The following is a 21631-nucleotide window of genomic DNA, read 5'->3' as shown; positions in this document are numbered from 1 at the left end:
TGACTTTGAGTGCCCGGGGGCAAATAAACACTGTCCGTGAGCTCCCACTAGCAGAGAGAGTTGAGGGAGAAAGTGCTTGCTTGGATGGATGGACAGAGAGGTGGGACATGCAAAAAATGTCCTCTGGTGCTGGAAAGAGGGAGAACTAAGCAGCTCCCTGAGTGCCGGCTCTGCACATGTACCACATCTTTGAAAGCTAGTGTATCGTCAGACTTGTTAGTCAAAAGTTTCAAAATAAATATGCTCTGACCAACATAATTATTAATCTCTTAAGAAAAACACTTGGGAATTAAAATAAGCCTACTTAGAAACCTTAATGGTCCAAACTTGTGATTTCCTAAGTTTAGGAAGTTATCAGGGACTAAACCCTCTCTCTCAATACAGATCAGCAACTACTCTGTGAATGATAGTCTTTGAGGGTTTCCTTGGGCCCTAAGATGTTAAGTGGCTTAATTGTCCAAGGCCATACAACTCATAGGAGTCAGAGGGAGAATTTAAACCTGCATATTCCTGACTCCAAAGCCAATTCTCTATCCAGAATGCCATGTTGCCTCTCAGAGAACATGATATTTTGATAAAATTTGATATTTTCTCTAACATGACCAACAAATACACTTACAACAAATACACATTAATTTAAAAATACTAATCTTGCGTTTAAGATTAAATCTTTCAAACAAAATCAAAGTAAGACACCTAGTAAACAAATAAAAATAACTGAAGCTAATTACTAAAATGTTCATTTCAGTGGAATTACCTCATCTGTTATATAAGAGTACATCCTATAGTTGGTTTTCCAAGGTTCTTCAGTGGCATTCACATAAAAACCAGCACCAGTACCAAAGTCCCAGCTGTCATCTTCTCCTTTAATATTGCAGCCACCTATCAAAGCAAAATATCATTGTTAAATGACCATTTGAAATCATTATTGTAATATTTATGAATATTTTACATAGTACTTTGGTTTTTCAAGTTTCTTTCATCTGGCTGATTTTACACGATTTGACCTTACTAATACTGTGAGGAGTGCTAGGTAAACATTTTTTAAATGTTTTATTTAAAGGTGAGGAACTAAGGTTCAGAGCATTTAAATGATTTATCTAAGATCCCTTTACAGAGTCAGTAAATGACACAGCTAGGATTGAATCCATGTTTCCCAACTCCTATTATATTTAAAATGATTGATGTTGTAAACTGTAGTGAGTTAAAATGGTGGAAGATACAAATTATGCTATATATAAGAGAGGGTGAGTAAATTGTGACCGCAGAAAATATGTTTCACTACAGTATCTTGGTTTTTAAATCAAATATAAGGTGTTTGCCAGGGAAATATTCCCAATTATTCAATATGCCCAAGTCAACTGGGTTTTATAGAGAATTTAATTAATAATACAATGAGTAATCAAAGAAAGAGAGAGAGAGAAATAAAGGAAATAAGTATGAAGGGCCTTAAGCCAACATGGCCTAGGCCTGAGTCTTAAGAGAGAGATCAGTGAGTTAGTCTTTTATCACTCACCACAAGGTCTGTCTAAGCAAGGTTTCTAGGGACACCAGGCCAACTCCATCTCAGCTGATTTCACCAGAGAGAGATCCAGCCAGAGACTGTTTCAAAGGGCCTCTCTCCAGAGCCTCCAGAGGGACAGAGTTCCCTCAGAAGAGCTCCTTAGAGATTGTTCTCCAAGAGTTTCCCTTCTCCAGAGCCTCTGTCAAGAGATTCTTCCCAAGCAATCCTCATACGAGCTTTCTCCAAAAGGATTGTCCCCTCAAGAGATTCTGCTTTTTCTTATATAGGGGTTTTAATCCTATGTCACCTCCCCTAAGTCCTTACATCTACCAATCACTGTAGACGTTTTCCAAAGGACTGCCCATCTGAATTCCTGCTAAGTCGACTAATCTCCTCAGTAAGTCTGAACCAGAGAAAATGCTGCTGTGTTGACTAATCCCCTCAGTAAGTCTGAACCAGAGAAAACACAGCGGAGTCGACTAATCTCATTAAGAGAAAACCTGCCCGACCCTTTTAGGTACCTAGCATCCCATTGTATCAATTCTAAAAAACAGGCCTGGCTCAAAGAACTCCCTGCCTCATCATAAGCACGGGTCCAAGTACTTTCATTGTTTAGCAAGGAGTTTTCTCCCCTAAAGCAGTCTTAAGTACGGGTGGAGTAGAGATCCTCCCATTTCTGATCCTGGTGAGTTCTCACATCAAAATGGGGAACGTTTCCAGTAGGGAATTTGTTCCAATGGAGGATTCCTCAATGTGGAAATTTTTAACATTCACAAGTCTGAGAAATTTCAAGATTTACACTCCAAACTGAGAATGTGTTCCACTAAATAACATAGCCTTTATAAGCCCATAATTCAAATACTTCTAAAATTGAATTTGATATCACTAGGAACATCACAATATGTATCGCTGTGAATCAAAATCAGTCCCCGTTTTCACCTGTACCCTTATGGGTTTGTTGTGATGAAAACACTTTGTAGGTTATAAAATACACTATAAATGTGACCCAGGACAACTGTATCATTGCATCAGTGAAGGGAGTTTCCAAACCAAGAGTTCCTCATGTTAATGAAATCACATGTTAAAACTAAAATTATTACAGTATTTCTAAAGAGAAGAGTGCAGAGTTTGTGCAAAACTACATGAGTTCTGAAATTGATAATAAAAAAGCTCAAGCATCTTTAACATATACTTTGTCTTTATTCTATACAGTGTTAAGGAACTTAGAAATGCCATTAAAAGAAACCAGAAAGCAGAAAAATATAAACCAAGAGAAAGTTCATTCAAGTTTTATTGTCTGTCACATCATTGGACTGCTTACTAGGTAACAAGAAAAGGAAAAATGCAAAGACAGGAGGATTTAAGAGGAATGAAAATGGTGGTTGAGGTGCAAATAGTATTGTAATGGTGAAAACTAAACTTTAGATACATTTTTGGAATATGACACTGTAAAGTATATAAAGTATAAATAATTTTAAAGTATAATTAATATATAAGAATAAAGTATAAAATATAATTAATAAATACCATAAATTAAAAAATAAGTAATTCCTTCATGTACTTACTTACTATGTATTACTGTGTATTATAGCTATTTGTATTGTCTTATCTCTCCACTAAACTATCAGTTCTTTGGGAATAGAGGTTGAGTCTTAACTAAACACTGTATCTTTTTTTACCATCGTTATTTTGTACTGTTTCATTGTCTTTGTGTCTAAATATCTAGTACATAATAGGTACTTAATAAATGCTTTGATTACCTATGAGCAAGAATAACTTTCTTTTACTTAATAGTTCTGAAACTAGTAATCTCCACCGTTGAAAGCACTGTGAAAATGAGGTCAAAATTATACGCTCAGCTTCTGAGAAGATTAGTTAACTGTGGTCTACTCTTTTGTCCACTGACTGCATATCATCTCAGGACCACTGCCTTGGAAAGGGAAACAATATGACAATATCGATAGAGTCATTAACCATTACTCTAAAGACACCACAATTCACATAGTATGTGCTTAAAAAATATTTGCTGAATTGTTGTTGAATTAATATCTTAGAAATAGCAATTTATATTGATAAAAGTATTGAGAATATGGATAAAAATAATGGTACTTTAGAAGGTTTTGAGAAAATGGAAGTATTTCGAGTCTTAAGAAGAGCATGAGAAAGTGTTGTTACCAATAAGAAAAGTTAGAATAGGGAATTGATACAAGTTAGATGCCAAATGTTGTCCTCTAATAGTTAAGATTATTCCAATCTATTCTTTAACAGTTAAATACTACATAAAGAATGGATACAGGTTAAAAATAATATTCGCCCCCCTATCCCCACTATTTTTTATCTCTTTTTTATCTTTTAAGAATCAAGAAGCAATTGTACCAAAGAGACAAATTTTATGGTTTTATAGATTACCAAATATCTTTTTACTACTGTTGTAAAATTACTTACCACCATACGACCAAGTTTTTACATGCTTTTCTGAATTCTCTTAATGATTTGACTAACAAGATAAGCACTCTATTTCAAAGATATTGTCACAAGAAAACAATTTATAGATATGAGTTATTTTAAATATATTAAATGTTGTCAAATCCTTGAAAGATTATCATTATTATCATAAAAATATGATTACACAAATCTTAAACTATAGGGCTTTTCTCCTGATTTTCAACATAGAGTTCATTGATAAGAACAAAGATCAATACAATCTTATTTAATTGAACTGTTGCTAATAATTCCTTCTAACATTTTAAATAGGGACAGTTAGATAGTATAGTGAATAGAATGTTGGGTCTAGAGTCAAACTCATAGAGTTCAAAATCTGTCCTCACGTACTAGCTGTGTGACCCTGGGCATTTAACCCTATTTGTCTCAGTTTCTTTAACTGTTAAATTAGCTGGAGAAGAAAATGGCAAGCCACATCTTTGCCAAGAAAACCCCAAATGGGATCACAAAGACTTGGACACAACCAAACAACATCTTAAAAACTGCCTCTCCTTAATTCCTATGTGCTCCTTTAGATACTTATGGATGCTTTTCTATTTTCCATGTAACTATTGATTTAAAGATATAAATATTCTTTTCTTACCTCAAATGCCAATATCTCTCATTTTTTACAGTGAAATGGTTTTATGTCTATAAACTATGGCTTATTCAACAACAGTTGTATGCTTATCTTCCATAATTACCAGAATTACTCCTTGAGGGTAAAGATTTTATCTAATTTATCTTGCTTTACTCACCTAGAACAGTATTTTATACATAGTGGGCATGGATTCAATAAATTTTTGTTGAATTGAACTGAAAAATAGAATAGACAGGACAATTAAAAATTTAGCCCACAATATAGGGAATCTCTGTCACAAAATACTTACGTGGACTGGTGTCTGGTGCAACAACAATGAGCCCATATTCTGCTGCAGCTTGGTGATAACCAGCTTTTGTGATAAAATTTTGTTCTGTGCAAGTTAAACCTGAAGAGCAAAAATGATATCGTCCACTATTATATATTATTCAAAGTTTTTAGTTTCTAATAAATACAGCAAGACTTAACTAAATCAAGAATCATTTAAGGCAAGGGTTCTTAACCATTTTTGTGTCATGGTCCCTCAGATAATCTGGTGAAGCTTAGGGGCCCCTCCTCAGAATAATATTTTTATAAAATTACAAAGGAAACTAATAATAATGAAATGCAATTATTTAAAAATGTCAAAAAGTTAATGGACACCAGATTAAGAACTCCAGATCTAAGACTACCAGTAATTTTATGTTATGCAACTTAAAAGAATATATTCTCTTTCATTTAATATTTATGGCCATACATGGCCTCAATACATCAGATTTTAGTGTTGACATTTCCTCTGCCAGTAAGTCACAACTCAATAGGCATGTCTTTTTTATAAACACTGTGAGAATTTAATTATTACAAATTGTAGTAAGTTCTATGTCAGGGTGCTGGATTAGAGAGGCTCCATTCAGTCTACTAGGCATGTCTTAATGAGTGAGTGAGATTCAGAAAGGCTGTGATTTGCTCAATCATACAGAGAGTATCAGAAAATCAGTTTGGAACCCAGTTCTTTCTAGGTTAAAGTTAGGATGCAATACAACCTGATCTTGCCAGTAAATACTCTCTGAGCAAAGGAAAAGGCATTTTGCCTTCTCAAAAGTGAGACCCACCCCATTCACTGGTGTGGGTGTTGTTATATCACTATACTTATAGCATCATTATCCTTGTGTTTCATTTTATTGTTATAAGGAATAAAAGTGACTAACTAATGTAACTGCAGGAGTCTAATACTATGGATAAGACAGTACAGAACTGGGACTGGAAGTCTGATTCAAAGCAATGTAGTCCTAGTCATTTATACTACTACTCAGCAATTAGCAATGTCAAAACCTAATCATTTACATAACAACTGAATGTAGATCAGCTTGTTAACACTACAGGGAATCATTCCAAATGTTTGAATGGGATCTACATGGACATAAAAACTAGGCATTGATCTTAAGTAATTTGAAGACCCTAATTATCTACCACATCACTTTTCTGTGAATCTCTCAGATATGTGAAGACCTGTGAAAGCAAAATAGGCTCTCTAAAAGGAATTCCAGAAGGTCCTTTCCCCAAGGAACACAATGGGAACAGTATAATCCCTTGATCTATGAAAATAAGGTTCATTATGGTGAATTTAAAATTATAATTCAATGATGTTAGGAATCAAAGAACTCCTGACCTGAAAAGAACCTTAGAGATCCAAATGAAGAAACAGGTTCAGAAAAGTTAAATGAGTAACCTAATGTGATACAATTAGTTAGAGGCAGAGATAAGATTAAAACTTGAGAGGGCAGTTTTCCTTGGAAAAAAAAGGTAATACTTCTAAAATTCTTATTCTCTTCTGATAATAACCACTCTGTAAATCTATTCACATAACTGATTTTACATTTGGGCTAATTTGATGTCACTGAATTTAACCATGGCTTAAGGAGTTTATACCTAGAAGCCATGGTCATCTGTTAACCTTTTGACTTTTACATTGCTTTAATCAAAACCATGCTTCATCATGTCAGCATTTTGCCTGTCTTCCCTAAGAGAATATCCCACACTAGATCACAGTAAAGAAGATATGCTGATCTGCTGTCATAAATCCCTGGATTTTGAATGTTTCATACATCATATTTCCACTTAAGGGCTGACTATACTCTAGGATCTCCATCCTGAAGACTGTCCTGATATCTGATGTAAACAAATAAATAAAGTTCTAAATCTGATAACCATAAAACCAAAAATGCTTGATGGCATTCTTGACAGATTTTAATTTTTGTCAAGAATCAGATATTTTGTTATTGTCACGTATGACATATACAATACAGTAACTTTTAAAATGAGGGTTATCTTCTAAATTACGAATATGTCACTTTGGCTTGTCAGTTTAAATAAAAACAGAATAGAAGGAAATTGCAATATTTTGCATTTTAGTTTAACATAATTTCAGTCAATCATTTATATTTTTAACAATGCATAATATTCAGCCAGCACAGTATAAAATGTTGATATAGAAATATTTTCTTAATGAGGCTAAAATAAAATTTCTACCTATTTTTAAATGCCATTGATATGATTTTGAAAAACTACCATTTTGCATCTAGTTTCTGGTGAGATACATATACAGAGGCTTATGTCAATATTAATCAAGATTAATAAAAATGTAAAAGAAAATGTTATGGCCTGGCATGGCCATATAAGAATAGCATCAAGGGGGGCAGCTGGGTGGCTCAGTGGATTGAGAGTCAGGCCCAGAGATGGGAAGACCTGGGTTCAAATCTGACCTCAGATACTTCCCAGCTATGTGAGACTAGGCAAGTCACTTAACCCCCATTGCCTAGCCCTTACCACTCTTCTGCCTTGGAGCCAATACATAATATTGACTCCAAGACGGAAGGTAAGGAGTTTAAATAAAAAAAAATAGCATCAAGAGCAATAAAACTCAGAATGAACTCAGGCTATTGAAGAATACAGCCAGCCAAGAGAAATTTCTTAACAAGCTATAGTGGAAGGAAAAGGGGAAGCATGGAAGTGTAGTAGTATTGCTGCTCAGAGCAAAAGGCTGAACTAACAAACTCTTATTTTATGCTCAATTTATACTGCTAAGGGGAATAACCCCTGAAATAGAAAGGACATAGTTAAAATTGTTAATAGGAAGTTTAAACCCCAAATAAGCAAGGGAATAGTAAGAATACACCTATTTGCTTTTAATGAGTTCAAGTCACTGGGTTATTGAAAGAACTGGTAAATGTGATGGCTAAGCTCCTATCCTTGATCTTAGAAAGACCATGACCCAACTTTCAACAAACCAGAAACTATAGGCCAGTAAGTTTGACTTCGATTCCTGGCAAAATTTAACATAATATTAAGGAATGGCTTGGTAGTATCTAGAAAATGAAGCCATGATCACTAAGAAACAACATGGCCTCAGCAAGAGCAAGACAATGCAAATTAAGTTAAATTACTTTTTAACAGCTATACTAAACTAGAGGATCAGGGGACTGCTGAAGACAACTTATATAAACAGACTTCATCAAAACATCTCTTGGTATCAAATCTATCTTTACAGATAAGATGAACTAGTAATGTGAGAATAAATATGGTTGAATGGTCATACATAAAAAAATATGTTGATATCTACATAGAGGAAAGTCTCTTGGAAAGCCTCAGTGATACATATCCTTAGTCTTCTACCATGTTCACTTCTTTTTTTTCAATGACTAAAGATAGAAAAGAAGCTTCTTAGATATAGAGATGACAAAAACATTGAGAAATGACTAACACATTGGATGACACAGTAAAGATTCAAAAGGATGTTAACAGGCTAAAATGATGGCCTAGAAATCTCTATCATTCTATAAAAGAGCTACCCCAAAATGGAATGAATTGTCTGGGAAGGTCATGGGGGGGTGGGGGGGGGTAACTTCTGCTAGAACTCTTAACGTGGAGCCTGAATGACCACTGGTTGAGGATATTGAAGAAGAAATCATGAACAGATAAAAATTTTACTATATGGCCTTTGAGTTCTTCTTCAACTCTGAGCTCCTGAAATTCTTATGACTTTTCTAGAAGAATCTGCCATGTAACTGAAAGGGTGGTTCTATTTATTATTTGGATAAATAAAAAAAATTGAACATGGAAGAAAGGAAGTTAATATTCAAAACTGTGTCCTGAATAAGGAGTCTAAAAAGAATAAAATTACTTCTTGAAGGCAAAAGTTCTAAATTGCTATAACACCAAAAGCTCCAAATATACTCACCAGACAGCCAGTAAAGTACTGGACATTTCCCAGTTTCTGCTTTCGGTGGCAAGTAGATTCCAAATTTCATTTTGCATTTTAGTTCCACACTGTTTCAATCAAATACATTTAATATTTTAATTTTTTAACTTTCTTGTTAAGTCACAAATCATACAAGAAAACTACATTAACACTGAGGTCAGACACAGTGAGCTCCCTCATTATCTTCTATCTATAGCCTCCTCCTTTGTTTTAGTCTTCAGAACAGGTGAGCCTTCTCCTTGCCAGGGCTGACTTCTACTTGTTCTCTTGATTGTAAACCTCTTACAATCTACCATCTGAATCCACTAAAAAATTGATATTGCTTTCAGAGGTTACTAGTGACCTCTGAACTGATCAATACAAAATACTTTCTCAGTTCTAATCCTAATTGACCTTTCTGCAACCTCTGACATTACTGACCACCCAATTTTCCTGAATATTCTTTCCTCTCTTGATTCCCCCTATATTCTTTTTATTTGGCTCTCACCTTTTTTATTGATCCTTTTCAGTCTCCTTTGCTGGGTCATCTCTCATCCAATCTCTCATCCAGTGAGCAGGTTAGGCTCTGTCCCAGGACTTTCAATTTTTCTCTCTTCCTTGGCAATATCATTGCCTCTCATGGTTCAATTATCTCTAGACAGATGATTTCAAATCTATATATCTACCCTAACCTCTCACTGAATTTCAGTCCAAACCTTCACCTGAATCCTAGATATCTGGCTACCTGTCCCATTGGCATCTCAAATTCAACATTTCTAAAATGGGACTTATCTTCGGCTTAGAATAGTCTCTCCTCCAAAACTCTTATTTCCTTTGAGTACCAACATTTTCCCAATTATCTAGTTTCCTAACTTCAATGTCATTCTAGACTTCTCCCTTCTCTTTATCACTCTCTATGTCCAATACTTGACAAGTTCTATCATTTTTACCTCCATCCCTCATACTGTCTCCTCATTTACAGAACCACCACCATTGTTCAGACAGATTCCTTATCTCTCTCAGACTACTGAATTGCCATTCTAATTGCTATCTCTGTTTCTCTTGATCCTCCACAAATATGCCAAAATAATCTCCAAAAGCACATGACCATGAGCAAGTCACAGCCTCTTTGGAGCCTAAATTTCTTCATTTACAAAATGGACATGATAATTATAATACATAAATCGAGTTTTTTGTGAGGAAAATCCTTTGTAAAATTTAAAGCACTATACAAGTATAAGATGTCAGTACACAAACCTTCCTCTTTACTCCTAAGATAAAAAGCACTTCACCTGAGCATTTCTGACTCCAGCCTACCTTGTCACTCTCATTTGTCTTTTCTTTCCTTCTTTCATACTATATTTCCAGCCAAATTGAACTATTCTCTTTTTCTAAAACTCATTATTCACAAGCCCAGAGATTTAAAATGAAAGGGGTCTGAAGAAGTCATTCAGTCCAATGCTTTCCCCTTTTCCTGGATCCAGGCATTTGAACAAGTCATCTTCCAAAACCTCCCCTCCTCCCTTTAGTCCTACCTCTAGTGGGAAATGTTCCCTATCATTCCCCTCACTTTCTCAACCCAGTTATTATTACTTTCTCCCTCCTCAAAGAAACAACCTTGTATTTAGTTACTAGTGTGAAGATTGGATTTAGCTATCTCCTGATTGTAACAATGAAGATACTTAGCTCTTCCTTTACTGTGAAGATTAAATTATAATCCTCTGATTGTAACAATGAAGGTACTTAGCTCTTCCTTTAGTGCAGTGGTTCTCAACCTTTCTAATGCCATGACCCTGCAATACAGTTCCTCATGTTGCAGTGACCCCTAACCAAAAAATTATTTTGGTGGCTACTTCAAAACTGTAATTTTGCTAAAGTTATGATTTGGAATGTAAATACCCGATATGCATTATGTATTTTCATTTCTACAAATTGAGAGGTTAAGAACCGCTGCTTTAGCGAGAAAATTGAATTGTAATCTACAATCTATTTTTAGATTTTAATCCCTAAAAAGGTGGTAACCTAGTATTTGAAGTAAATCTATCCATTTTAACTACAAAAAGGTGTTAACTAACTACAAAAGGTAAACTAACAAAAAAAATGGTGTTAAGTAACCAAAAAAGTAATCCCAAAAGACGTTAAGTAGTCAAAAATGGTATAATCTAACCAAAGAAGGTGTGAAATAAAGAGTGGGCAGTCCTGGAGAGGAGTGTCTGCTGTGATTGGTAGATGTGAAATTTAGGGGAGATGACACAAGAGAAAAAGATCTTTAAAAAGAGGACCAAAGGTCAGAAGAGTTTATTCCATTCAAGTTAGATGGAAGAATTCTCACTCGGAGGAGAGACTGGAACCTCAGACTACTTTTGTTTTAGACGGTCACCACTGGTGAGTGAAAGGCTGACTTAGTAACCCTGCTTTTCTCAGGTGTAAATCTCTGAGAAAGGCCCATCTTCTTGAGACTTTTTTTCCCTGATTAGGGCCTTAGACTTTCTATCTGGCTCAGAGGAAGCCAGAGTTGTCTCTCTCTCTCTCTCTCTCTCTCTCTCTCTCTCTCTCTCTCTCTCTTTCTCTCTCATTCCTTAATATCTTCCCCCTATTGTAAAATAAACTACTCTAAATTACATTTTACTTTAATAATTTATTTTGGGATTTAGAAATTAAATCCCTGGTGACCAACAATACTAATATTCAAGTCCAACCACAATTAAATTTAACACTGGTATACATGTTGGATCAAAATTCCCCTCCCAAAATATAAGTCAAATAAAGAAATAGACTCAAGGATATTTGAAACTATATTTGACATTGACCAAATAGCATTTAATAACTTACCTGTCATGCTCATATACTTTCTGAAACCCCTCAAAGCACTTGTTGCTGGAAATCTGTTTCAAGGCCATGGTTTCTTTGCTATTAATAAAAAATAAGTTAACATAAATTTTGTTAGTTTCTAAACAATGTGTTTGAAGGTATAAATTTAAACATATTTCCTCAGTAATATGTTTAAGCAAATACTTGAAACATAACTATTTTCAATAGGCAATGACTTTTGATTATTAGTACAAAGAAATGACACCCAAAAAAAGTATTTCATTTTTTGCCACTTCAAATGAAAACACTTGGAGATGTCCTTACTAAAACAGGCTAATTTATTATCTTAGTCTTTGTTGTCATTTTAGGCAACTGTGAATAGTTAAAGTATCAAATAAAGCTGAGATATCAATGACATTGATTGACTGGTTTCTGAATATTTGAAAATAGATGGCAATGTGACAATCAGGTCAAAATATAATGCCCTTATTATTAGATTTTGTAAAGAGAAAATATAACTTAAATGTATGACTCAATTTTCTGCCTAGAGATAGTAATAAACAACTTTTAAAAAATCAAACATTCCAAGTTGCCTTTTATTCTGTTTCTATGGAAATGAAAGATAGCTGATTTGCAAATGTCCTTAGAATGGTGGAAAGAGAAAAAAAATCTAGTCTTGAGTCCTGGCTTTCCAATTTTCTAACTGTATACTAGAAATGAATTCCTTAACCTTCCTGAAACTTAGTTCATAGTGATGACAATACTTTCATAGCTTGTCTCTCATAAGGATACAAAGATAATAAGAGGTACAAATTAGATCACATAAGGTACTTTGTAACTGGAAAGTATTATCTAAACATGAGTTAGCTTCCACAAAGATTGACAGGATTTACTTTTTTGTGCATACCCAATAATAATTAATTAAAGTACATTCACTTTTTACATATACATCTATAAAAGAAGCAAAAAACTATTCTCAGTAAGAAGTATAATCACAAAAAATAAAATCTTAATAATAGGGAACACTCATTGTCACCATATCTGGTAAAGAAAGATCAGGCTTCTTTAGGAAAAGAATAAAATGACTACTTTGGTATATACTGTAGTTAGTGTTTTTCTCAGACATGTTGCAGAAGGAAAAAACTTCATGAAACCTAAAGGTTCTATCCAATGAAAATGGTGAAGAGTTCACCAACATATCATGCAATACTGTAGGCAGAGGGGGCAGCTGGGGAGCTCAGTGTATTGAGAGCCAGGACTAGAGATGGGAGGTCCTAGGTTCAAATCTATCTTCAGACACTTCCTAGCTATGTGACCCTGGGCAAGTCACTTAACCTCCACTGCCTCCATTGCCTAGCCCTTACCACTGTTCTGCTTGGAACCAATACATAATATTGATTCTAAGGCAGAAGGTAAGGGTTTAAAAAATAAAAATAAATTACAGGCAGATAGGGGAGGTTGCAAAGAATACTGGGCTAGGTATGAGGAGGCCTAGGATCAAATTCTAGCTCTACAACATACTATCTGTGTGACCTTAGACAGGGTCTTTCAATCTCCCTGAGTTTCCATTTTTTCTTTTTTACAAAGAGCTACACTCAGTCTTAAATTTCACTTCCAATCCTAACACTTGACAAATCTATGTGTTTTTGAAATAACTTCCTTTTTGTTTTTTAGTATTCAATTGATTTTTCTGTTAACATCTGCTTATGGAAATTGAATTTCAAATATACCTTTCTAATATTCTAGAACTCATGTACTATGTTTGCATTAAAACATGTAGGACAAGGACTAGTTTTTGTTGTCTTTCTGTCTCCAGAACCAAGCAGTACCTACCTAAACACAGGTAGTATTTACTTTATTTTCAATATATTACATAGGTAATCTTATATAGGTAATATTTATTTTATCCTTAGCTCTAAGCAGTATCTACCTAAAAATGGGGAATCATTATTTATAAAGCTGAGTTGAATTGAAAGAATACTTCAGACAAGAATAAAGCAGCAAAAGCTACAGAAAATAAGTGAACCATTATTTCTCAAGTTGTCCTACTTGAAAAATGTACAATGATGTCATTCTGATTAGTTGTGAATTGGGAAAGCAATCTCATTTTCAAAGAATATAGATAAGTGATTGATCTTAGAAATTCAATTTTTAAAATGTCTATGCACATATCTATGTCCTAAAGTTATTAACTTTACCCAAGTAATTAACTGATATGATTTTCAAAGGTTCATTTTATATTGAGGAAAACTAGATCATAACTCAAACTCTCTTTAGGATAAGACATGTAATCTAAGATTGGAAAGTTCTTTTGATAATGAAGGCATTGCTATTAAGTTTAAATATGAAATATCTCTAAGCAAAAGAAATTATAGTCATGTCATAGTCTCCTATTTCTCTGACTAAAAATGATAACTTTTTATATACAACAATTATTTATCTTTAAAAAAATGTAATGATCATCAACCTTTTGTTTTTTATACCAATAGTTTCTCTTCTAAAAATGTATTATTTATTTTTAATATTCACTTCAAAATGTTTTTGAGTTCTAAATTCTATCCCTCCATATCATCCCTCTACCTCATTGGGAAGGCAAGAAATGTAACATCAATTATACAAGTGCAATCATGCAAAACATATTTCCATATTAGCCAATCTTATTTAAAAAAAGGAAGAAAAATAAAGAGAAAAAATCATGCTTCACTCTGTATTCAGATTCCATTGATCCTTTCTCTAGAGGTGGAGAATCATTTCCCCTTTATTCCTATTATAAAAAATAAACTTTGTTTCTAAAGCCCAAGGGGTTTGGGGCTTTACTGGTCCTGAAGAGGTCCCTAGGTGGGTGGTTATCATCTCCCATCTATGTAGAAAGGACTTTTATTTCACATTGTTAAATCCTTTGGAATTGTCTTGGATCACTGTACTGATCAGAACCGTCAAGTCCTTCATAGTTGATCATACTATATTGTTACTGAGTATAATGTTTTCCTGGATCTGCTCAATTTACTTTGCATCAGTTTGGCTGATTGACAGAAAAGGAAAATGAATTTGTCTTTTTTTGGAAAGTATGTCTTTCTAAGTTTTTCTGAAACCACCCTGTTGCTCATTTCTTATATTGCAATAGTATTACATCACAATCATATAGCACATCATGCAACACAGTTTCAGCCATTTTCCAACTGATGGGCATCTCCACAATTTCCAATTCATTGCCGTGACACGAAGAGCTGCTATAAGTATTTTTGTACATATAGGTACTTATCTTTTTACTTTGATCTCCTTGGAATATAGACCTAATAGTGGTATTGATGGGTCAAAGTGTATATGCAATTTTATAGCCTTCTGGGCATAGTTCCAAATTGTCCTCCATAATGTTTGGATCAGTTCACAACTCCACCACAGTGCATTAGTGTCCCAACTCTTCCATATCCCCTTTAGATCCTTTTCTGTCAATCAGCCAATCTGATACAAAGTGGTAAACCCTAAATTGCTTAATTTGCCTTTCTCTACTCAATAGTGATTTAGAGCAATTTTTCATATGACTTTTTAGATAGGTTTGATTTTTTTCTTCTGAAAATTGCCTGTTCATATTCTTTGACCATTTATAAATTGAGGAATAGCTATAATTTTACAAATTTGACTCAGTTCCCTGTACACTTAAGAAATGGGGTCTTTATCAAAGAAACTTGATGGAAAAAATCCCCCTCCCCCAGTTTTCTGCTTTCCTTTTGATCTTGGATGCATTGGTTTTGTTTGTGGAAAATCTTTTTAATTTAATGTAATTAAAATTATCCATCTTAAATCCCATAATGCTTACTATACCTTGTTTGATCATAAATTCTTTCCTCAGCCATCAATCTGATCATAAGATATCCTTTCATACTTTCATAATTTGTTTATATCAACCTTTATGTCTAAAAAATTGTCCCCTATTTAACCTATCTTGTACAGCAACAGTTTCCAAATATACTTCCAATCCTAAATGGAATCTTTCCATTTAACAAAGAAAAACAGTTCACACTAACCCAACAAATCCTTTGAGAAGTTAGTTCCTTAAAGGCTGAGACTACTTAATTTTGGTTTTTTATTCCTGGGATTTACCTGGCACCTAGTACAATACTTAATAAATGTTTGTTGATTGATTGATGCTTCTATTTTTCTAATAAAATCATAAAAAATGACCTCACATTTCCAAAGGATGTATTACTTGGAGACAAATAAGAGTATTATTCATGGAAATAGGAAGACAAAAATTGTTTGCTATTTCACCAGAAAAACTAATACCATCCTGGTTGTTTCTAACACGATCAGATGTAGGAGAGCATTATAATCAGCTATAGGCTTTTTTTCTCCCTCACAGACAATACACTGATTTGCTTGTCAATCACTTAAATAAATTTGTGCCATTCTTTTTTTTTCCTTATTCATTGAATTTTCTTAATGTCAATTAATATCAAAATAAATGCTTGACATTTAGCTATAGGAAAAAAAGGAAATATGAGAAAGCTCAAGAGCAGAATGTCTTTTAAGGTTATTTTAAAAACCATCCTACTTTCAATACAATTCAAGAAACACTTATACCCTCTTTTTGTTCTCTGCAAGATAATGTTTTTGAGGCTGAAATTCTTATTTCTAAAAATTTTTGAAAGTACCTTTAAAATTAAGAGAACAGGTATGATTAATTGAAAACCTGACTTGTAAAACAAGAAATATCTTAAGTCATACTGTTAAATATTTTCCAACAACAATATTATATGTGAAAAAGTCATTTTCAATGTCAGTTAATAGATTTTTAAACTTTACCTGAATTTCTGTGTGAAATGTCCATTATACTTGAACTTACCTAGTCAGTTTCTAGCTCTTCCACTTGCTCACACAAGGTGACTGCCAGAAGATATATTATCCTGTTACCAAAAAACAAAAGGATTTAGATAATAGAAAATATTGATGATAATAAAAAAGATACATCTTTGTAACACACATTTGTACAAGCCAAGTAGGCATATTTTACTACAGGACAGAGTGAGGCAAAGGGGAGAGTGATGGAGTTGAAATTAATACCTCTGGTTTCAAATATTATTTATAATACTAGCTATGTAATTATTGGCAAATCATTAGACCTCTCAGAGTCCCATTTTCCTCATCTATAAAATGGAAATAATATTTGTACCACTTACTTCACGGGGTTGGGCTTTTTAATGTTTTATTTCCCTAATTACATGTAATAACAATTTTCAACATAGATTTTCTAAAATTATAAGATCCAAATTGCCTATTCTCACCCTTCCCTCCCTATTCCCAGAGATAGTAAGCAGTTTTTTTTAGGTTATATATGTATGATCATGAAAAACTTATTTCCACATTGATCACTGCTATGAACAAATGAATATTCATATAAAACCAAAATCCACAAATAAAACAAAGTGAAAAATAGTATGCTTCATCTCCATTCAGACTCTATCAGTTCTTTTTATGGAGGTGGATCGCATTCTTTGTCATAAGTCCTTCAGAATTATCCTGCATCATTATATTGTTGAATGTAGCTAAGTCTTTTTCACAGTTGATCACTGTACAATATTGATGTTACTATGTATAGTGTTCTCATGGTTCTGCTTATTTCATTTTTCATCAATTCATGTAGGTCTTTCCAGATTTTTTAAAAATCATCCTCATTATTTCTTATAATGAAATAGTATTATATCACAACCACATGCTGCAACTTGTTCAACCCTTCCCCAATTGATGGGTATATATATCCTCAATTTCCAATTCTTTGCTACCACTAAAAGAGCTCTTATTTGTATGCAAATAGGACCGTTTCTCTTTTTTATTTCTTTTAAATCTCTTTGAAATATAATGGATCCAGGGGTAAACACAGTTTTATAGTGCTTTGGGAATATTTCTATATAATCCTACAGACAGGTTGGACCAGTTCACAACTCTACCAGTAGTGCATCAGTGTCTCACAGGATTATTCTAAGGAAAGAACCTTAAGGTGTTATACAAATGTGAGTTATTATGTTCATATTTCAGAGCAGGCTCTTATTCTACAAATATATGAACTATGTATTTAATGATATTATGTGCTGGTCAATCTTGAAGCAGACATTTTAGAAGCATCACTGTGAACTTGGAAATTACTCCACCCTACTCAGATACTGCCTTAGGGGAAGATAAAGTTGTAAACTCCTGATTGAACAATGAAAGTCCCCAACTCATACCTTATAGTAAAGCTAGAACTTTTAAGCTAGGTCTATTTTTAGATGTAATACAAAAAGGTGTTAAGTACCTGTAAGGGTTAAATTAGTACCTAAAAAGGTCAAGTAATTTACAAAAGGCAGGCTTAACAAAGAGGTGTGAAGTACTTGGAAGATTTAATCTAACCAGAGAAGGTGAAAACCAAAGAAGGTGAAAACTAAGAATGGGCAGTCCTGGGAAAAAGTTTCTACTGTGATTGGTAGATGTGAAAATTTAGGGAAGGTGGAATAAGAGAAAATTTCTTTAAAAGGAAGGGGTAAAAAGTCAGGAGACAATTAAATTCAGTTTGGAGAGTAATTTCAGTTCAGAGTGGAAGAACCCAGCTTGGAGATGGTCTTGTGGTGAGTGATAATGACTGACTCACTCTCCCTTAGGCTCAGGAAGGCCACTTTGGCCTAGGCCTTTTTCTACTGCGTGGCTCAGCCTGAGACAGAGCAGTTTAAATTAATTCTCTCTCTCTCTCTCTCTCTCTCTCTCTCTCTCTCTCTCTCTCTCTCTCTCTCTCTCTCTCTCTCTCTCTCTTTCTCTCTCTCTCTCTCTCTCTCTCTCCCTCTCTCTCTCTCTCTCCTTCCCTTAATTCCTTCTCTCTATATTAATTAAAATCTCCATAAATCCCAGCTGACTTTTTCATATTTTTCAAATATTTTCATATTTGGGAATTTCCCATGGCGACCACTTAATTAGATTTTAAGTCAAAACACTAAAATTATCCTCATATCACACAATCTTATTCCATTTCTTGTTTCTCACATCAGCTTATTACTTATACTCCATTTCAGGGTCAGGTATTGTGCCTACAGGACTTGGCACCAGGTAAAACAGTCTTCCCTTAAAAATGTCTCTCATAGATCTACCCATTATTATTACTATCACACTAGTCTTTTATCAGCTCACATTTGATATAGCTTCTTAATTGATCTCAAACTTATTTTTTGAACTTTCAATCAATGGAGCAGAACCTACTGGAGTAATCTTCCTCCTGCATAGCTTTGATAAATAGAATACTAAATTGATCTAGTAGAAAGACACTAGTTCTGAAATTAGAGGCCTATAGTTGACATCCTTTCTCTTGACTACTTACTATCAGTGAATGGGCAAATCATTTACTCTTCCTAGGCTGCTTTCCTCTCTGGAAAGTGAAGATTGATTGAACTAGATCAGTGGTAGAAATCAACTAAAAGACACATAAAGATCCTTGTAGTTGTATTGACACCTCTAGACCTCTGTGGCTATTTTAAGCCCTTGAGCTATGATCTTAATAGACCTGGCTTCTAGTCCTGGTTTTGCTACTAATTAGTTTTGTGATATGGGGGCAAGTCACTTAATCACTGTAGTGCCTAGTTTACTGGTAGAGTATCCAAAGGAAAGAAATATATGTTAATGCCCTTCCAAAAGTATGGTGCCCTAAACTCAACACAGTAGTGCAGTGTCTGACCAGGACAGACTCTAACAGGCCTATTTTCTCCCTAGTTCTTGCCAATATGCTGTTCTGAATTATTTCGATTTCATAGATTTACTCATTTGAAGTTGAAAGGGTATTAGGGATCATCTCTAACCTCTTCATTTGACAAAGTAAGAAAATTAGGGCCCAAATAAGTTAAGTGCCAGGATTCAAACTGAGTTTCTCTGATTCTAAATCTAGGGCTCTTTCCATTACTTCCCTATTTATGTATATCACTTTTGAGTTAAAACCTACAATGGCTCAGATACTTCCTAGCTGTATGACCCTGGGCAAGTCACTTAACCCCCACTGCCTAGCCCTTACCACTCTTCTGCCTTGGAATCAATATACAGTGTTGATTCTAATACAGAAGATTTAGCAAAAAACAAAACAAAACAAAACAAACCCCAGCAATGGTTGTGGGGGGTAGCTCAGTGGACTGAGAGCCAGGCTAGAGATGGGAGGTCCTGGGTTCAAGTTTGACCTCAGTCACTTCCCAGCTGTTTGACAATTAACCCCCATTGTCTAGCTCTTACCACTCTTTAGTGTTGTAACCAATACATAGTATTTATTCAAAGAGGAAACATCAGGGTTTTGTAAAAAAACCTTTATAAAAGAGGTTGGTTTCCTTGCTACAGGCCTTTCCTCACTCTAATCCATCTTCTCTCTACTCAGCTATAAAAGAGAAAAGCACAGGTTTGACCCTGTCATGCACTCCCCCTTTCACTGGAGTTAATAAAACTCAGTGATTCCTTATTACCTCAAATATAAAATCCATTTTTACTTTTAAAGTCCTTCATTGCCCACTTCCTAGCTTTGTATTCTTCTGCATTCTCTCTAATCCAGTGAAACTGGTTTCCCAGATGTTTCTGGAACAAGACACTCCATTTCCTGATACTTTTCAACAACTTTCCCCATGCCTGTAACTTCCCTCTCATCTCTGCCTTCTTTCCTTGTTCCCAGCTAAAATTCTCCCCCCTTCAAGCTTTATTTAATTACTCTGAAATGTTAATGCCTTCCCTTCGTGATTATCTCCCATTTATCACGTAGATGTATCTTGTTTGTATATATTTGACCACATGTTGTTTCCAAGACATTATGGGCTCCCTGACAGGAATTTTTTTTAACCTTTCTCTTTATTCCCAGTCAAGCCCAGTGCTTTGCACAAAGTAAGCATTTAATTGATACTTGTGGCTTGACTACAATTCCACAATCAGAAGAAATCTCCCGTATTATTATTTCCTTTTATAAATGATGGCACTTAAAACAAAAGCAAGACAGCTCCTACCCTCAGAGAGATTACATTCGAGGAGAAAAGAGGCTTATTACGGAGCCCCGGTGTGCTGTTGCCGCCTTTCCCGATCTAAGGAAAAACTTCACTGAAGAGTTTATTCAAAGACACTAAGGTTGAGTTTCTGGGTTAACTTCCTTCCTATGGTTACTTATCGCATTTTGCAGATCAGGAAAGCACAGCTCAGAGAGGAGACAAATCCTGATAAGGGTCGGGACATCAAAGTCAAAGTTCACCTCCCACCACCCTAGTGGATATTCCCTGGGGGCCAGGAACTTGTTTTTTTTAAATACTTTGGTAACAGTGTTTCAATTGAGTAGTCAGCTCTTGTAATCGGAAAGGAGGTTTTGCGAAGGGATCCTTAAGACTCCCCAAGGTGGGGGGAGTCAAGATGCAGAATGGGTCTAGTCTAGGCCGGGGCAGGGCAGGGGCCGAGAGGGAGCCGCGGCACAAGGCCCGTTCTTATCTTCCCACCCCACCGCAACTGTTCACCCCTGGCGCCCGCCCCTCGGCCCCTGGGCCTCCACACACGGCAATGGAGACTTCCGGCAGGACCCTGTCGCGGGCCAGCAGTGTTCCGCCGGTGAAGACCAGGCATAGGAAGACGTGTAGGCCCGCGGTCCAGACAGGAGGGATGGGCTAGCGGACCCGGGGGCGAAAACAAACTTACCTCGGCCTGAGCAGGTAACCGTGGAGATGGTAAGGGGCGAAGGAGCCGAAGGAAGGGGAGGGACCACAGCAAGGTCTCCCGCCCCGCCCCGCCCCGCCCCAGCCTCCCGCTTCCCGCCATTCCCAGCGGCTTCTGGGTACTGCCCCCAACACCCTCTCTCTTCTTTTCCCTCCAGCATCTGGGCCCTACTGCCCTTCTTTCACTTCCTTCTCTTTCTCCATTCTCCTCTTTTCCTCCTCATTCCCCTTCCTTCCCTCTTTTCTTTCTTCCCTCCCTTCCCTCTTTTTCTTTTTTCTCTTTACCCATCTCTCCCTCTCGTCTTACAGGAACCTCTCTCTTTCCCTATCTCATCTTCCAC

At 35.3% G+C, this 21631-nt stretch overlaps 1 protein-coding gene across 1 annotated transcript in view; it reads right to left on the bottom strand.

Annotated features, from left to right (window-relative positions):
• The window catches only part of ESD (esterase D), a 41339-nt gene extending 19911 nt beyond the window's left edge, over positions 1-21428 (bottom strand). Inside the window, exons 1-6 of the mRNA XM_001368858.4 lie at positions 21274-21428; positions 16457-16517; positions 11635-11712; positions 8803-8891; positions 4876-4974; positions 758-882 (exon numbers count right to left, since the gene is read on the bottom strand). Of these exons, the coding sequence (XP_001368895.1) occupies positions 758-882; positions 4876-4974; positions 8803-8891; positions 11635-11702 (381 nt within the window). The 5' untranslated portion in view covers positions 11703-11712; positions 16457-16517; positions 21274-21428. The remainder of the gene's footprint in view (positions 1-757; positions 883-4875; positions 4975-8802; positions 8892-11634; positions 11713-16456; positions 16518-21273) is intronic.
• Between the last annotated feature and the right edge of the window lie 203 nt (positions 21429-21631).

The sequence above is a fragment of the Monodelphis domestica genome, chromosome 4, assembly GCF_027887165.1.
Source record: "Monodelphis domestica isolate mMonDom1 chromosome 4, mMonDom1.pri, whole genome shotgun sequence".
Classification (NCBI taxonomy): Eukaryota; Metazoa; Chordata; class Mammalia; order Didelphimorphia; family Didelphidae; genus Monodelphis; species Monodelphis domestica.
Note: the sequence above shows the minus strand (reverse complement) of the source record. Positions and strands in the feature narration are given on the sequence as shown.